This window comes from Phanerochaete carnosa, assembly GCF_000300595.1.
Source record: "Phanerochaete carnosa HHB-10118-sp unplaced genomic scaffold PHACAscaffold_5, whole genome shotgun sequence".
Lineage (NCBI taxonomy): Eukaryota > Fungi > Basidiomycota > Agaricomycetes > Polyporales > Phanerochaetaceae > Phanerochaete > Phanerochaete carnosa.
This window is the reverse complement of record NW_006767632.1, coordinates 1,333,226-1,350,583: the sequence shown is the minus strand read 5'-3', so window position 1 is coordinate 1,350,583 and position 17,358 is coordinate 1,333,226. Positions and strand designations below refer to the sequence as shown.

The window sequence follows — 17,358 nt, the reverse complement described above, 5'->3', positions numbered from 1 at the left end:
GCCTCGGCGTGACGATGAAAAGTACTAGCGCACCGGATGCGATTGTCGCCACACGTAGCAAAGTCTCGCTAAGTAGGAAAATCGGGTTGAGCACTGAGCGGCTAAGTTATCCTTCAAGGCTAACTTCATCCTCAACAGGATCTCCATGGCGTCACATCTGCTTGCTACATAATGCAGTGCGCATTGTGATGGATGCGATCCGGTACTTTACCCGGACGAGGAGGTGCGCGTTTATTATTCGTCCTATATAAACATCTCATTCCCAAGACATACCAATGGCGCTATAGTAAAGCAAGTCCTCAAGTCCTGCCCTTCCGAGCTCCTAAGGTCTAGAAGTCTGTGTAATTTATGGACGTAGCTGCGTGGCGCTAGAGGATGCGACAGCGAGCTCAAGTAGATTCTGTCCACTCGTCAAGGCGCTAATCTCCCCCTATGAAGTCACATTTAGGAATGATTCTACTGTCCCGCAGGGACAGAACGCCGGGCATGCGGGGTGCGTTAACCGTGCGGTCTCTATGAATGTAAGTTTATAGACATAGTTTGTAAATAGTTAGGTGACCCGGCACGACCGTGCCGAGTACTTGACTCGAATAGTTCATGACATTCCCGCTTATAGTGCCATCCCACGCAGACTCGTTGCCGAGGGGTTTGCGGCCGGACGCGCCAGCACGTAGATTCCGGTATGTTCATTAGTGTGTAGACCACGCTCATCTTCAGTTCGCGATATAGACACCCACTGGAATACTCGATCGGCAACGTGTTGCAGACACCTTGCCGAAAATAGCGAGCCAAGGAACGAAGACACTCAGCTCAGTTTTAGGCTCCAAGCTCTTATCGATTTCTAAAACAGCATTAGCTCTGATAGCTCTGACAGTGGCTTTGGTCGGGAACCTATCCCTCAGAAGGAACAGCTGGACGGCGCCAATGACGACCCTCCGCAGGTGTCGCAGCACAAGAGTAATACAGACGGGTCCACGTAATGCGCTGCATTTGGACCATTTCGAGCGATCTCAGGGATGGAGACACCTGGTTTCAGATATTCATCATTATTAACGAGGTGCCTGTGAACAGCATATTACACATTCAGGCTGCCGCTGATCGCTTACCTACTTTCATAGAGCATACACAGACTCTCTTGGACATCCTCGCCCCAATTTGCTCGATAACGAGGCCCTGAGCACAATGCATAACATCTTCGCACGCATCACCTGCGCCCTCGGGCAGCAATCAAGGGGCGATATCTCTTAACGATTGAGCTTGCGACTAAGGTTCAGTCGCTAGGGCGGCTTCGTGCTCCCGCGTACTGACTTCCCACGATTGAATACATACTTGTGTGCTCAAACGTGTGCGTGACGCCGTCATATATATGACGGACCTTGATGGAGGCTGATCCTGAAATTCTCCCCTCAGCCTCTCAGTGATGCCTGCTTCTGCTCCCGCGAGGGCCAATGCAGGCCCAAGGATGTCTCCCGGACAACAATTTCAGAGGTTATTGCAAAGGCCAGTGTCGCCGCGCGTCAAAATCTTCGGTGGCTTGGCCGTCCTAGTCATCGTCCTCGCCGTCGTTTTTAGCGAAGGACTCATGGCTGTAGCCATGGACCACAGCGATAATTGGGTGGCGGGAATGGTAGACGATATCGTTGGCAACGATAGTGGAGTGAGTGCCCGCCCGAAATGATGCCACCGCATACGCTCATTGTTGGGTAGATCATGCTTTTGGGACATGTCTATAATATTGACATACCGGCTCGTCAAGTAGACGTTTCATGGTTGATCTTGGGCTGCGGAAATTTCAGGCTTCCCCCTACGGTCGTGTATTCGAAGGAGGGTCATTGCGGTAACTTAAACGCCACTGTGGACTTCTATGTGGATGGGTAGGTGTGTGATAGTATATTCATCATTTTGTAGACTGAATAATTGGGATCAGCGCAACTCAGCCTACTTATTCCTATGACATCAAAGCCAATCCCAGAGATCTAAACAGTAATATACCGATATTGTGGGTTTCAGAATACTTCGTGACTATACTCATCTAAACTGTCGCATCAGTGTTCAAGCCATGGAAAGCTTCACGACGACCCACCTTCTTGTTCTGTACGCCTGGCGCGGCCTCGACCAACAGTATGGCTTCCCGTTCGACGGCTACCAGCTCGACACGACCTTCTTCGCGGTCTCTCCAGACACAAATGACAGTGTTCCGATCCTCGGCCTGCGTCCGATCTCGTCCACGAACAACTTCAACCCGGCGCTGCACTATGACAACCAAACGACGAGCACGAATGCCTCGGGTGCGACCGTCAGCACGCGGACGATGGAGATGAAGTTCGCGCGCACCGGCTTCGCGCGGACGTACGTCATGACGCTCTTCATCGTCAACTGGGGCCTCACAGCCGTCGTCGTGTTCATCACCGTCACCGCCTGGGTGGGCAAGGAGGTCACGGAATCGATACTACTCCTGCCTATCAGCGTTATCTTGACGATTCCTGCCCTGCGGGCTCTCTGGGACGGCGCGCCCCCATTCGGTGAGGGCCGTTCTTCCCATCAGCTGCTGCCTGTCCTCTAACATCCGCGCATTTCTACTAGGTCTTCTGTTAGGTACGGTGTCTGCGGTTCACTGGGACTTCCCTCTCTACTGTAGTGCTAAATTACTATCTCAGACTCCTGTGGGACGTTCCTCCAAATGGTCATCGTCTCCGTCTGTTCGATGTTCCTCGTCGTACAAGTTGGTCTCAGCAATAATGCCACAACCAAGCCGTCCGCGCAAGCTGTCCCACTGCCCTCCGCGCACACCACGGGTTATGCGTACCAGCCGGTGTTGGAATCCGACGAGAAGGTAGTGTCAGGGCCTATTCTTGAGGAAGCAGTGTAAGAAAGATGATTCTGTGTATCGTCAAGCCGTCTTAAACGTGGCATGTATGTCTTTGCATTGTAGCCCTTGTACCCTTTTGCACGTTATCTATCGCCAGGACTTCCAAGGTACAAGCGAAACATGTACATATATCCACACCAATAAATATCCAACCACCTAATGAAGTGTTGATATCTCGGCCCTGGAATAAACTGTGAGCGCACCAGTGAACTAACTAAGCTCGATACGCGTCCCTTTGCACGGAATGCTGCGTAATTCCGGCGTACTGACCGCCATACCGCCCTCGATGTATGCTCCTACCAACACCCAGTAGATGGACCTATTTTCCTCGCACCCGTCCACAGTCCCACTCTCTAAATTCCATGTTCTCCGCTTTCCATAGGCCAGAGGCAACAAGATCACGGCGAGCTGTTTTGAGAGATAGAGAAAAGAGGCCGCTCTAATATGCTATAGTACAATACATGATGTATTACTTAATTTTGCCACAGACATCGAAAGCAATAGCAAGCAGAGAAGAGATTATCCGACAATGTCCTTACAAAAAGGTGTTTAGTCGACTTCTTCGACGGACGGACCCTCCTCTGAGGCACCGCCAGGAGCGCCGCCGGGGAAGCCTCCGGGAGCACCGCCAGGGAAGCCGCCGCCAGGCGCACCACCCGCAGCGCCGTAGAACTTCTGCATGATCGGGCTGGCAACACCCTCGAGCTCCTTCTGCTTCTCCTCGTACTCCTCTTTCGAGGCCTCTTGTGAGCTGTCGAGCCACTGAATGGTCTCGTCGACAGCAGCCTGGAGTTTGGCCTTGTCTTCCGCGGGGAACTTCTCGGCCGTTGCCGGATCGGTCAAGGTGTTGCGGAGGTTGTACGAGTACGACTCGAGGCCGTTTTTTGCAGTGATGCGGGCAGCCGCAGCCTCGTCCTCAGCTGGAAGAGAACAAGTCAGTATCGACGCTAGTTAGCGATCGAAGAGTGCTTACCCTTGTACTTTTCGGCCTCGGCGACCATGCGCTCGATCTCCTCTTTCGAGAGACGGCCCTTGTCGTTGGTGATAGTAATGCGGTTCGACTTGCCGGTCGTCTTATCAGACGCAGAGACATTGAGAATACCGTTGGCATCGATATCGAAGGTGACCTCAATCTGAGGGACACCACGGGGCGCTGGCGGAATGCCGGAGAGCTCGAACTTGCCGAGGAGGTTGTTGTCCTTAGTGCGCGCTCGTTCACCCTCGTAGACTTGGATGAGTACACCAGGCTGGTTGTCGGCGTAGGTCGAGAAGGTCTCGGACTTCTTGGTCGGAACAGTGGTGTTACGCTTGATAAGAGCAGTCATGACACCACCAGCGGTCTCAATACCGAGCGACAGAGGAGAGACATCGAGGAGGAGCAGATCCTGAGTCTTCTCAGAGGTGTCACCTGAAAGGATTGCGGCCTGGACGGCAGCACCGTAGGCGACGGCCTCGTCAGGGTTGATGGACTTGTTGGGCTCCTTGCCGTTGAAGAAATCGGAGACGAGCTTCTGGATACGGGGGATACGAGTCGAGCCACCGACGAGGACAATCTCGTGGACGTTGCCTTTGTCGATCTTCGAGTCACGTAGGACCTTCTCGACGGGTTCGAGAGTCGAGCGGAAGAGGTCCTGGCAGAGCTCCTCGAAACGAGCACGAGTGAGCGAAGTGTAAAAGTCGACACCTTCGTAGAGCGAGTCGATCTCAATAGAGGTCTGGGTCGCAGAGGAGAGGGTACGCTTGGCGCGCTCGCAAGCGGTACGGAGACGACGAAGTGCACGGGCGTTAGGGGAGAGATCTGTAGGAAAACATGTCAGAATAAAAACGCACGCGTTCGAGTGAGCGAGTGTGCTTACCCTTCTTGTGCTTGCGCTTGAACTCCTGAACGAAGTGGTTTACGAGACGGTTGTCGAAGTCCTCACCACCAAGATGGGTGTCACCAGCGGTGGCCTTGACCTCGAAGATACCCTCCTCGATGGTCAGAAGCGAGACATCAAAGGTTCCTCCACCAAGGTCAAAGATGAGAACGTTGCGCTCGCCCGTCGTCTTCTTGTCGAGACCGTAAGCGATGGCGGCCGCAGTAGGCTCATTGATGATACGGAGGACGTTGAGACCAGAGATAGAACCCGCGTCCTTGGTCGCCTGACGCTGCGAGTCGTTGAAATAGGCAGGGACAGTGACGACGGCGTTGTTGATGGTCGAGCCAAGGTACGCCTCGGCGGTTTCCTTCATCTTGAAGAGCACCATGGAGGAAATCTCCTCGGGGGACTGTGATACAATTAGTTAAAATCTGGGATTGACGCTGGTTGAAACAATACTTACGAACTGCTTGCTCTCACCGCGATATTCGACCTCAACGTATGGCTTGCCGCCCTTGTTGATGACCTTGAAGGGGAAGTGCTTCATGTCGGCCTGGACCTCAGCGTCATCAAATTTGCGACCGATAAGACGCTTTGCGTCGAAGACGGTGTTGTGGGGGTTCATCGCGACCTGATTCTTTGCGGCGTCACCGATCAACCGCTCATTGTCGGAGAAGGAGACATATGAGGGTGTAGTGCGGTTGCCCTGGTCGTTGGCAATGATTTCGACACGGTCGTTTTGCCAGACACCGACACATCTGTATAGGAACGGACAAATATTAGTACGCGCGGCGCACAGCGAAAGCGCAGGATGCTACTCACGAATAGGTCGTGCCCAGGTCAATGCCGATAGCCTTGGAGGACGACATTTTGTGCGGGGATCGTTAAAAGGGATGAAGAGAAGAGAAAGGTCGTAAGATAGGAGGTATCGGGCGTCGAGATGAAAACAGCTTAAGGGCCATGCAGCGACGGAGGCCAGGTTTTTATACATGCCTGCGTTCTCTGCGTTTCTCGCACCTTCCAAAGACCTTCTACGCCATTCCCGTATAACACGTGGCAGTTGGCGCCCATTTAGCGCTGCCGCCGGGGACGCGAGCGCGTTCGCCATGCTGCGACCAGGTGCTCGTCGCTTCTACACATGTCCAGGACCTTTGCGTAGATCGCACGTAGGAACATACGCGTATTGGTTCGTCCGGGATATCTGTGCCCATCCAGAAAAGAGGCACGACAGTTTCATTCATCGATTGTGGTCTTTTCGCACACAGCAGAATTCGGGAGAGCAGCGATGTTCGTGTAACAGCAAGGATCGACTAGTTCTAGAGCAAGCGACAACTAATTGCATCTGTACAATAACCACCACAAGCAGCGTTACGCAGCAGATATTATCCTGTAAAACAAGCGCGGACCGCATCTCAACTACTGGGGAGGGTAAGGGTAACCTGGAGGAGGCACCATGCCCATCTCCTCGGGTGTCATCGCTGCGCTCTCAATCATCACGCCCACACCAACCTTCGCCGAGTTCTGAGAAATCCCCAAGGAGTCAGCTAGGCCTAACACAGAGAGTTCCGCTCAGCTTACCTTGAAGTGATCAATCTCACCGCTGAACAAGAAGGCAAAGCTTGGTGCGAAACGCTGCTCCAGCAGCGCGCCGACCTTCCCGCTAGAATCTAGCTGCGCGCGGAAGGTTGACATCCTCAGATCCCACTTTGCGCCAAGCGTGGCGATCGCGTCTCTCCTCTGGGGGACGTTGACGACCTGAAGCTGGGCAGCAAAGTCCAGCTTTTCACTGAGCTTCTGGTAGTACGTGAGGTCGAGCATGCCCTGTGGCTGGACCGTCGCAGATGCGATCCAGCCTCGGTCCTTGCTGAAGACGGGCGATGTGTACTTGGCGTAATACTGCAGACCGACGTCAGACAAGCCCGGTTGCGGGCGCTGCATCATAGCCTCGACACCGAGGGCAAGACTTTTAGTGACAGATTGCATGACGGACGCAGTGTAGATGCCCGTGAAGTCCGCGAGCGAAGGATTAGCGGCTCGGATGTTGACAGAGTGGTCACGGCCAAGGTAGTCGTGCTCTGCTTGCATGACACTGTGTCCCGGTGTTGACGAAAGCTATCATCAGATCAGAAACGTGCGTCGAGAGCTTTAGCGAACCACTATAGCGATCTGAAGGTCGTAACGTACCTGAAGCTGAACCTTACTGAGGTTAGCAGGGCTCCAGTTCTGATGAATACGGCCATTCAAACTTCCTTCATTGTCCACACCACCTTGCAAGAGTAGCTAGAATCACACAAGCAGGGCCAGCAAGCGTCGAGAGCGGAATAAACGTTTGCGACGGAAGAAACGAATGGTTAGAGTTGTCCACACTCAGTTGCACGCAAAAAGCGCACCTTTTCTGTTGCATACACCGCACCAAAGTTATACGATGGCGGCAGCGTTTGACTACCGAGCATGAAGGAATGCGTGACCTGGAACTGCGGGTTCATTGATAGGGCCTTGGTCAAGTCCGCGCGAGCACCGTCGAAGAAGAAGTTGTTCAGGAGGGTCGCTGATCATCCCAAACAGACATAATTCATTTCATCGAGGTAGATATCGGGCATCGTGGGCGTGAACGGGCCGCAATAGTTGACGAAAGTGGTTGGACGTGTCGTCAGCTCATTGAGAATGACACAAGCAAGAAGAGACACGCACATTTGACTTCCTTCTGCAAGTTCTCCACCGTTCCTGGGTTCGGCAGCTCGAGAGACTGCCTCCACGTCTGTAGGCGGTTGTAAAGGCCGGTCACAGGCGCAAACACACCTCCCGCAGCTCCCGATGAGCTCGAGGGGCCGGCGGAGACCTCTTCTTTTGAGACAGTAGGAACAGTAGGCGGGAGGTCTGTCGGCGACGCCATCTTGCACGAAGCGGGCGTGTCGGGAGGAAGGGTAAGAAGTCAGGCGATGACACGAACCACCAGGTGAGTGTTTGGTTCTGTGTAGACGGTCGGCGAGAGCGCGCTTGGGGCCGCCCTCGGACGCCCGAAAAATTCCCCGGGATAATAAGACCCTAACTATCGATCGACTATCTGATTAGATAAGGTCTGCCTAGGGAGACCATCTGCAAAGCTCGTCTGCTAAAAGTTCTCACAGTTCGAAGGCACTCATATATGCCGTGTTTCACAGACCAAAGCCTGAGAACTCGTCTGCTCACGCCTTCTTACGAAGCCTGCGCGAAATGGGACGCGAGGTCTTGAGCTTGAAAGCCGCGCAGGGGGCGCGTGATGACGTAGTGGAGCTGACCAGGCTGACGGTGAGCCCAGAGATCCTCTAACTCCGCGTGTTGTGCATTTGTGGTCCCGCGCACGGCTTCCTGCTTTCCTACCACAACATAGTCCGCATCCTGACCGCCAGATACACAAACCACAGAAAGACATGTCCCGGGAAAGCCTTCTAGAAGTGAAAGATGTCGGGTGTTACAAGACGCCTGGGCAGCCCATATTCGCTCATGCTAATCTAACAGTCAAGCCAGGCGACGTAATTGTTTTGCGAGGAAAGAGCGGAAGTGGGTGAGTGATGTGCATTCCTTGCCGCCACTGCGCAGACTGACTAGTTATCCATGTGATTGGCCAGAAAGACAACACTCCTGAAATGCATTTCGCACCTTAACCTCTATGATGGCCACATTCTTTACCGGGGCAAGTGAGTAGACATCTAGGCCTTGATTTTTCTTCCCCAATTATTGACGGCTTTGGTAGGACACCACAGTCCTATGGCATGTCTTTTGTGTGCGTGCAGCTCGATCTGAACTAACCCAAGACGTGTCTAGGTATACCCACTTATCGCATACACGTCCTCTACGTACCGCAGCGTCCGTCGCTTTTGCCAGGGTCTCCTAGAGATTTCCTGAACACTATCTCCAGCTTCAAAGCGCGTCATTCAGGCTCAGGCATGTCGAGTTGGTTCAGCTTCGGCAGGAAGGCGGCAAACGACGATGACGACGACCCCGCAGATGCTAATTCGAGCCCAAACACCGCAAAAGCGATAGAGGTGGGCAAAGCTTGGGGTATTGATGAAGAGCTCTGGGATCGAAACTGGGGCGACTTGAGCGGAGGCGAAGCGCAGCGGATTGCCCTTGCAGCAGCCGTAGGACTGGAGCAAGCTGAGATCTTACTTCTTGACGGTGAGAAAAAAACACGGTGGTCATGCTGATTTAAGGTATCCTAACGCACTATCCTCAGAACCGACTTCCGCACTTGATGCCGCCGCGTCTCAGTCAGTTGAAAGATATCTAGTGGACGAAGTGCGAGAGGGGAAAGGCAGACTTAAGGCTTTGATTTGGATCACTCACTCGGACGAACAGGGCCAGCGAGTTGCTACGAGGGTTGTCCGTATCACAGCAGGTGGCCTGCATGAAGAGGATATGCCACGGGGCGCGTGAGCTTCATCCCAGCGCGACACTGGAACGTTCGTGCTGGGCACGCAATAAGGCAGGGCGATCTAAGTCACATCGCCGCTCGTATTTCTTAGGCTACCGATAACTTATTTTTCGCACTAGTGGCGTAGGTACAGCCCCGAGCATGCGAGTCTCGAAGCGTCATTTAGTATTTGTAGCTAATTAGTGTCTTCTTGCTATGCCCTTCCGGGACGACCTCCATGATAGTGCCCTTGTGAAATCTTCGTGCCGGTCCCTTAGCTCAGTGGTAGAGCATTGTACTTATGTGGATACCTCGGCGCCAGCCGCACACCTAAGATTACGTGAGTAACGTGATGCAAGGGCCCCGAGTTCGACCCTCGGAGGGACCACTTTTGTTTCCTTACATAAGTTTATGTATTTTTCTCGAGCTGAATTGTCGAAGTCTCGAAGATAAGGCTCCAACCGTTTAGTTTATGTGTAAACTTTTTTTGTAAACACACAGTAAATGGTTGTAAATGTTTATAAACAGTAAACAAACAGTTATTACAGGGATCTAACCCACTCTAGTGGATTGTGCCAGATTAGCCTCTGAGAAACCTGTGTGAGCCTACTGCTCTACTTGAGCCTGAAAAGAGAGGTACAAATGTCAGTGCTTGAGCAACGCAAGGCGCTTGCTTGATGCGCGAGAGAAAAGCGAGGCTGCAGCTTCTTACTTACGATATTGATGTCCCAAACACTAGGCCCGACTCGGACGTGTATAGATAGTGCACCTACTCATGCGTACAGGGAAGGAGCAATGCGTGCATCACATCCCGAGCACGGACCGGCCATCAGGCAGCATCTGGACACTCCGTACCTCAAGCATCATGCTATGGCCATCCCTATGGCCCGCTGGTGTCCCCTATGCATAGTACGCAGATTGCGGGCACACAAATAGTCTCGATCGGCCAGTGGAGGTTGCGGGAGGACAAACACTGGCAATCACAAGCTGCGGGAGTGGTATTGCCAGGCAGCACTGTACAGTGAGGGTAAGACCTACAAAGGTATCCGTGGGGCTTGTAAGAAGCTTGTGGTTCCGCCTTTAGAAGGTTGGCATGTCCTATCATTGACCTCGTCGTTGAGAAGTGGGCCGATAACCTATGCGAGTGTTAGCCTGGCACTTCGGGGGTGACACGACATACTCTCACGCTAGGACTTCGAGAGCTGGCCTAGAGAAGACTGCCGCATGGGTGCGGACCTCTGATAGCCCTTTTTTAGAGTCAATCTGCCTTAGTATCGCATGTGGTACTGTCATCGCTCAATGAGGTTGAACTAATATTAATATTGTTCTCCTTGAATGAAGTATGGGCTCACGACATTCCCGCATACTGCACTCTCGCAGGCAGGCTGCCAGTGCCCACAGTAGACTATATGTAGAGGAGCAGTCAATAAACACACATTATATTATATTTATAATGCTCGCCTTCAGACTGTGCTCAATACAAGTTAGGATCATGACTACCATTACTCCCAGTAAGTCTCAGGGCATAGGCGCTTGATACAGTGCGCCGGGCTTGGGGGTTCAAAGAGGCCGCCCGAGGACGATGCACAGGTGGTGCGATGCACTCTTCAGCCCAATAAAGGTCAAGTCTGTTAGCAAGACTATGAATGTACAACACTAAGACCTTTTACAAACAACAAGAGGAAACTGTATGTTTACTGTGTATAAACGTTTACACCAAGTTTACATGACTTCATTTACATACACGGAAACGGTAAACAGTAATAAACGTTTATACACAGTAAACAAACAAAACGGTTGGAGAAGAAATGAGGAGTTTAGAATACCTTGTACAACGCTATGTGAGGTGTAGACTCTAGTTAACCAGAGCGCAGGCGGTCTGTATGCACAAGATAATCAAGTTGACAGAGCGGTCACCGAGCTTCTTGCGCTTGCAATGTGAGATGGAAAGTTATAGGCACCCGAAAATGTGTGATGTCCACTTGATACGATTACACAGGGCCACATGCATACATAAATAAACACATGAACGCCACACGACACGACTGGAGACAGTAATATCATTATGTTGGTGGGAACCCCTTCACCGGATGAAGGCAGTGGTGACCGGCACAACCGGCGACGCGCCTCTATGATTCGTAGCGTCCACTATGCTCGTGCCTACCGCCGGAGAAGACAGGCCGTTCGAACCGTGTCCGTTTGTGGCTATCGCATTCTGTGAGACCAAAGGAGATGCGGCAGCGGGGGGAGGGGCCGCAAGCTGCACCTGTGCAGCAGCCGTCCGGTTCATCCAGTTATATATAACCTCCACCGTCTTGAGCGTGAGCTGCAATTTGTTCATGAGACTCTGCGCGACTTGCGTATTCTGCCGCGTTATCATCTGCTGCACTTCGATCGTCAGGTCTTCTAGCAGCGGGCGCACATCGTTGCGGATGCTCTCGAGGACCATAGGTCTGATGGTGTCCGCGATGTACTGCATGTCCGGGACAACTGGAGGCGCTGGAGGCGCTGACGGGGGTGACGTGGGTCGACTAATATACGCTTGCAATGCGGCGTTGAGTGCCCCCATCTCTGCCTTGAACGTTTGGAGGGATTCTCTGTGCTCCAGGTGTTGCTTCTCCATCTGTGAATGGCACTGTCAAGCTTACATGCCAAGCGGGATACACAAGAGTTACGTACGGTAGAGATCCGCGCCTTGAGCTCTTCGTTCTCCTTGCTCAATCTCGCGACCTCGTTTTCCTGTGATTGTGATTTCTTGATCATTTCCGCAATCTCGACAGCAATCTGGTAAATCTCTTTGCCAGCTCCCTGCACCTCCTGTTCGACGTTTTGCAAGCGCTGCGATAACGTGTGAGGATTTTGCGGTGCTTCCCCACCCCCGCTTCGCCCGGGATCTGCGCCGTGTGTCTGCTCAACGTCCATGCTTTCATCGGAGGCTAGGCCTATGCCAAATTTCATCTCGCGAAAGCGTTCTTCTATGCGAAACTCGAGTTCGCTGAGGACCTCCGAGTCGAATTGAACCATTGTATTCTCTATGTCGTTCACACGATCATCGAGGGCAGCAAGACGATCCGTAATTTCCTCCATCTCGACAGGAGGCCCCGGCAGGGTAGGAAGGGCGGAGTTTACTGTGACGGACGGAACTTCTGAGGGAGCGGAGGTAGAGAACAGAGTCGAAGAAGGGGCTGTGGAGGCTAAACCCTCGACAGCAGCACCGGATGTTCTGCGTCTCTTGACAGGTCGCTTGTCCTCGCTGGTTTCGCGCACGCCCGAAGGGGCACCGGCTGGTGGGGTCGATGAAGACGTGCGGCGCGCCTCGTCTAACATCTTGTGGAGCTCTGTGACAGCGTCGCGGGTTTGCCAGACTACCGTCCTGAGTTCTCGGAATCGCTCTTCTCCATTCGACTCCTGCGAGTCCCAAGAGGGCTCTTTCTCCTTCCCTTTGCCCTTCGTATCGACCTTTGTCTCATCCCTGAGACTTTGCCAGCTCAGCGGAGCGTCCCAGAAGTCGTTGTCGACGAGCTTGTAAACACGGTCATTCAGCTCGGACTTCTTCTGTGCGAAACGTTCCTCCGCCCCTTTGAGCTTCTTCTCCATCTTCTCTTGAGCGGACTCAGATATGTTTGCATATTGTCGAGAGTTGGTCAATGCTCGGAGCCCGGCCAGCTCTCGTTCCGCCGCAACGTGCTGCATACGTGTTTGTACAGCTTCTGCCAATCCCCTGATGTATCATTACGTCTGATCAGCTTATTTTCAATACCAAATGATGATCTACGTACTTAATGCGATCAGCCCATATCTGAAGCTTGTCCTGGCGAGTTGGACTTGGTTTGCTTGCGCTTGCCTCGGCCTTTATCCCGCCTTGTGAAGACGGGCGGGCTGGTAGAGGAGCCGATAACGGGCCTGGTAAAGGGACTGCTGGCAAGGCAGCTGTAGCTTGCAAGCTGAGTTTTGGAGGCGGAGGAACCATTGCGTTCGGAGCCGGCGAGCGCGAGGTAGAAGCCACCCTAGAAGACTGTGGCGCAAGTGTGGCCGCCCCGCTTTCTTGCCTGTGCCTAAGAGAACTTGAAACCACACGCGAGCGAGGCTCGGGCGAGGTAGTGGAGGACGGAGAGCGGTCCCTGTACTTGTCCTGATCGCGGTCGCGGTCACGTTCTTTGTCTCTGTCGTAAAATGGACCTCGGTCATAAGAGTTGGACAGAGAGTCACGACCGCCCACTGAGGTGGTTCGCGACACGACAGTGTCAGAGCGGCTCAAGCTAGGCGAAGCCATGGCCATCGGCGTCGCCGACAGAATATCGGGCCTGGACATTGAGTCTCGTCGCGGAATAGAACGAGCAGCACCCGGTTTGCTTGGCGAGTCAAGACGAGTTGATGCCCGAGGCTGAGTAGAGTTCGTGCTGGATATGGGGGGAGCGGTGAAAGAACTCAACGATGCACTTGAACGCATGCGAGGGTCTCTGCTGCTGGCGTATGTAGAGGAGGGCATGTTTGGGCCTGTCGGAGTTGATGGCCCTGCACGAGGTGGTGATTCTAGGCTATCATGCTCCCTATCTCTGCCTCTCTCCCGTTCTCCCTCTCTCTCCCGCTCGTATTCTCTGGGCTCCCTAGTCCTGCCCACATCCCTCTCGCTGCGAGTCCGTTCCTTTTCCGTTGCCCTGTCTCTCCTCACCAATTCCTTCTTCTCGCCCTCTGCATTAGGATGATGCGTAGGTTTGGCTTCTGCCCATTTTGAATGTTCGGGATGAATAAATAGACAGGCGGGATGAGTGCATCCCCAGTCACCATTGCGTTGCATGCGCTTCGACCCGTCGGAGTAGTACCACTATCAAGCCCATCGACACCGCAGGCATCAGCAAGCATGAAAGAGCGGGAGGTGAACGGTTAGAACTGCTCTGAGAGATACGGTATCCCTAGACATACATGGCATCGTGTAGGAGGTCTACTTCTATCCCACTGAATAGGCATCTTCGTCGTTTATCACAGTCTAAATGCTAGCTGGGGCTCTGTGGTGCGGCGGGGTTCGGGTTCGCGGGTCTCGGAGCGAGCCGTCGATATGGCCTGTGCGAGTCTGAGCAGGTGAATGAAAATGAGGCGCAGGACTGTCTCCCTCGCGTTCACTAACGCGCGCCGCCGTCCCGAAATGGCAGCTGCAAGCACGAGACCAAACACAAGCATCTCCCTCTATGTATTGAAAAATCATCGATGCGTATATAAAAAACAAAAAAGTAACGTTAGCTAGATATCCGGGAACTGGCTGTCAAACTCATTCTGCGAGATCTCTCCCCGCTTCAGTTTCTTCGCCATCCGCTCCTCCCTCGCCAAGTCTTCCCAGTCGTCGCCTTTGTCGCCATCTCCGTCGCCATCATCGACTCTACTCCTCTTCCTGTCGCCAGTGGCAGACTGTTGCTGCGTGAGCCACCGCTTCTTGTTCCCTTTTTTCTGCTTCCGTTTCTCTTTCTCCTCCCTTTTCGTCATCTTATTGCTCCACGCCGCATTCGCTTTTTTCTTTTCCGCGGCTTGCTTCCGGAGCCGTTCTGCAGCAGCGATGGCATCGACTTGTTTCTGCTTTTCGAGTTCTGCGAGGCGGCTCGCTTCCTTTGCGGAGTCCGCGTGGGCGTATCTGCCCCACTGCACAAGACGTTGTTGAGCTCAAGAGGTACGACATGGTTTGAAGAACTTACATCAACGTCGGCATCCCGCCATTCGTCCCGACTAGCATCCTTCAGCTCAGGCATCCGCGGCAGGCGTAGCAACCCGAAACTCTTGGCGACACCAATGAGGTCGAGATCCTTTATCCGGAAGATGTAGGACGCTTCATGTTTCGAGTATGCCCGGACAAATGATACGAATGCCTTCGTTGCCTGGGAGAACAGCCCAAATAAATGACAACTCAAAGATGGAAGGGCAATATATACCTTGTCGTGGAGTGTTCTATCTTTAAGGACAACGTAGCGAACTTTATCCAGGGTCTGCAGCACTGCCGTGTCCTCTAGATCATCCTCGGCGATAGCAAGCGGGGCGCCATCTTCCCTGAAAGCGGAGCGTTCCTTGATAGGTATCTTGCGGACGGCCAGGAAGTCTAGCGTACAGATCGATGTCAGAGGCCAAAGACGTAGAGGAAAACGTGTGTCATGCTGTGACCTACCGACATAGTCGATCTCACGACCGACTAAAAAAGTCCATGCCCTGCCACTCCGTCCCGCGCGCGCAGTACGTCCACAACGGTGTGAGAACGTTTTGGGGTCTGACGGTGGATCGAACTGAATTACGACGTCTACATCAGGAAGGTCCAGGCCTCTTGCTGCTACATCTGTCGCCAGTAATACTTGTGGTGATGTAGAGGTAGCAACCCCAGAAGCAAACGCATGTAGGGTCTTCGTGCGGGCGGCAGGTGGAAGGTGGCCGTGTAGTGAGTGCAGTGTGATGTATGAAGGCAGGACCGCCGGTAGGATCTACGCGATATAGTAAATCGCCGGTCAGCTAGCCCCACGGTATGAGACATTGCGCTGTGCGTACCCTATAAAAGTAATCGACACAGGCACACGTCGCAAAGTAGACGATAAAGCGGAACGATTGTTGGTGATGGCATTCGTGTTGTATCAGGCGAGCGAATTGGATCAGCTTCTCAGACGACCGGCAAATGAGATAAAAATTCCGCAGGCTAGATGTAGCGGCGCCGTGTCGGCAGATTTAAATGCGCCCTGTCTGTATGAATGATATGAAACACATACTTTGCGGGGATGCGACGTTCTTCTATCATGTCTGAGATCTTCTTCCTACTCTGGTCATCAGCCGCCTTCGTTTTTGTCTTCTTTGTTTGCACTTTGACGACGACCCGGGCAGGGTTCCGCAAGCCCACACGTACCAGTTCTGATACGGCGTCTGCATCTGTCATTGTAGCACTGAAGAGACCCGTCCGGCGCTGCTTCGGCAGGTGTGTCAAAATACGGGTGAGGGTTTGGTTAAATCCCAAGTCTAGTAAGCTAGATGTAACCACCGTGTAAACGGCAGCCGAACGACTAGATTGTGCGGCGTAAGGCTTACCGATCAGCTTCGTCCAAGACAAGAATCTCCAGTTCTTTGACGTTAACAACACTATTCCCCTTGCCGAGAAGAAATTCCTCCACGCGGCCAGGGGTACCAACGACGATGTCTGCGCCCGTTGACATAAAGCGTTGGAGATCCTGTGCGGGAGAAGACCCTGACGAGACAAGGAGTAGGGGCGGAGGGAATTCCCAACGAGACTCGGGTAAACCCCCGGATTCATCGCCGTCAGACTGAGCTGGGGACGTTGGGTGTGAATGTTGTGCCGACGGCTGAGACTGCAAGAACAGCTCGAATATAGAATGAATTTGATTGGCAAGTTCTCTAGAGGGTGCATTGTATTAGAATGTACAGCGTGAGCAACGAACCGCGTACCTGGTCGGACTAATGACGAGTGCACCAATCTCATTCCCACTCAACTTCGCTTCCCGCCGAATGAGCTTCTCCAATATGGGGATAACGAATGCCAAGGTCTTGCCAGAGCCCGTAACAGCTTCGACCACGACATCTTTGTTGCGCATGAACAAAGGAATGGTGGACGCTTGCACTGGTGTCATGTGTGTGTGGCCCATGGATTGGAGGACATCTAATCTAGGTGATTCAGCTGAGTAGGTCGTCCTGGATGGGTTTATCGTTTCAAGCACCGCAGTACATACATCCATGGTGTTAAGGTCGTCGGCAACGATGACCAGACCCCAGCAAATGCAGCTGAGTCCGCCATGGCGTGCTGCAGCCGAGAGATTGTTTCGTGTGACGAGGTGGGAGCGGCTGTGAATAAGGCCCCGCTCTATGCTGTCTGAGGTCCGCAGAGACTTTGGATAAAACTGGAAGCGCCCAACACACGCGCTTCCGACCAGTGTATCAGGACATCGGGGTCAATGGCGTGGGAACTCCTTCGGGCACCCACCCCTCTCTCTGATATCTTCAGGCATTGTAGAAAGGTTAAATGTTAGAAATTGGACCGCGAAGACGGGCTTGCAGAATTTGAGAGAGGGAAATGCGCTTGCTGCCGTTTCCCGGAGTCAATACCATCACTACTTCCGACGATCAATCCCAGTTTGGGAGATGCATGTAGATCTTGTCCCACTGCAACCTACCCATGTGTAGCTATTCAAGACTACCTGCCGTATAGAGCATTGTACACATCCGACTGGAAAACTTGGTTCATAGCGCTTTGAGCCCCCAGTACT

The 17,358-nt window shown here is 53.0% G+C and overlaps 6 protein-coding genes and 1 non-coding gene across 7 annotated transcripts; 3 read left to right on the top strand and 4 right to left on the bottom strand.

The window, feature by feature from the left end:
- The first annotated feature begins 689 nt into the window (after positions 1–689).
- PHACADRAFT_255955 (uncharacterized protein) lies at positions 690–3,016 on the top strand. Its single transcript, XM_007395636.1, has 8 exons — positions 690–1,057; positions 1,119–1,345; positions 1,411–1,657; positions 1,708–1,874; positions 1,928–1,999; positions 2,050–2,522; positions 2,584–2,595; positions 2,658–3,016. The coding sequence occupies exons 3-8, from the start codon at positions 1,421–1,423 to the stop codon at positions 2,867–2,869; spliced, it is 1,173 nt and encodes a 390-aa protein (XP_007395698.1). The 5' UTR covers positions 690–1,057; positions 1,119–1,345; positions 1,411–1,420; the 3' UTR covers positions 2,870–3,016.
- A 272-nt stretch (positions 3,017–3,288) lies between these two features.
- On the bottom strand, positions 3,289–5,669 carry PHACADRAFT_255953 (uncharacterized protein). Its single transcript, XM_007395635.1, has 5 exons — positions 5,551–5,669; positions 5,192–5,486; positions 4,726–5,137; positions 3,843–4,667; positions 3,289–3,789 (listed from the first exon to the last, which is right to left on the bottom strand). Exons 1-5 carry the CDS (start codon positions 5,595–5,597, stop codon positions 3,419–3,421), a joined length of 1,950 nt encoding a protein of 649 aa, XP_007395697.1. The 5' UTR covers positions 5,598–5,669; the 3' UTR covers positions 3,289–3,418.
- A 335-nt stretch (positions 5,670–6,004) lies between these two features.
- PHACADRAFT_255951 (uncharacterized protein) lies at positions 6,005–7,638 on the bottom strand. Its single transcript, XM_007395634.1, has 5 exons — positions 7,420–7,638; positions 7,119–7,276; positions 6,913–7,008; positions 6,307–6,840; positions 6,005–6,249 (listed from the first exon to the last, which is right to left on the bottom strand). Exons 1-5 carry the CDS (start codon positions 7,619–7,621, stop codon positions 6,145–6,147), a joined length of 1,095 nt encoding a protein of 364 aa, XP_007395696.1. The 5' UTR covers positions 7,622–7,638; the 3' UTR covers positions 6,005–6,144.
- A 268-nt stretch (positions 7,639–7,906) lies between these two features.
- Positions 7,907–9,231, top strand: PHACADRAFT_143621 (uncharacterized protein). Its single transcript, XM_007395633.1, has 6 exons — positions 7,907–8,272; positions 8,337–8,405; positions 8,462–8,489; positions 8,523–8,637; positions 8,716–8,886; positions 8,945–9,231. The coding sequence occupies exons 1-6, from the start codon at positions 8,139–8,141 to the stop codon at positions 9,142–9,144; spliced, it is 717 nt and encodes a 238-aa protein (XP_007395695.1). The 5' UTR covers positions 7,907–8,138; the 3' UTR covers positions 9,145–9,231.
- A 158-nt stretch (positions 9,232–9,389) lies between these two features.
- Positions 9,390–9,509, top strand: PHACADRAFT_t81. The gene has a single exon. It is a non-coding gene; the product is annotated as a tRNA-Ile (tRNA).
- Positions 9,510–11,102: 1,593 nt separating this feature from the next.
- On the bottom strand, positions 11,103–11,840 carry PHACADRAFT_255948 (uncharacterized protein). Its single transcript, XM_007395632.1, has 2 exons — positions 11,801–11,840; positions 11,103–11,744 (listed from the first exon to the last, which is right to left on the bottom strand). Exon 2 carries the CDS (start codon positions 11,742–11,744, stop codon positions 11,205–11,207), a length of 540 nt encoding a protein of 179 aa, XP_007395694.1. The 5' UTR covers positions 11,801–11,840; the 3' UTR covers positions 11,103–11,204.
- A 2,477-nt stretch (positions 11,841–14,317) lies between these two features.
- Positions 14,318–16,986, bottom strand: PHACADRAFT_120692 (uncharacterized protein). Its single transcript, XM_007395631.1, has 9 exons — positions 16,825–16,986; positions 16,544–16,759; positions 16,169–16,492; positions 15,856–16,107; positions 15,641–15,785; positions 15,270–15,576; positions 15,040–15,203; positions 14,806–14,985; positions 14,318–14,752 (listed from the first exon to the last, which is right to left on the bottom strand). Exons 1-9 carry the CDS (start codon positions 16,887–16,889, stop codon positions 14,360–14,362), a joined length of 2,046 nt encoding a protein of 681 aa, XP_007395693.1. The 5' UTR covers positions 16,890–16,986; the 3' UTR covers positions 14,318–14,359.
- Positions 16,987–17,358: the final 372 nt, after the last annotated feature.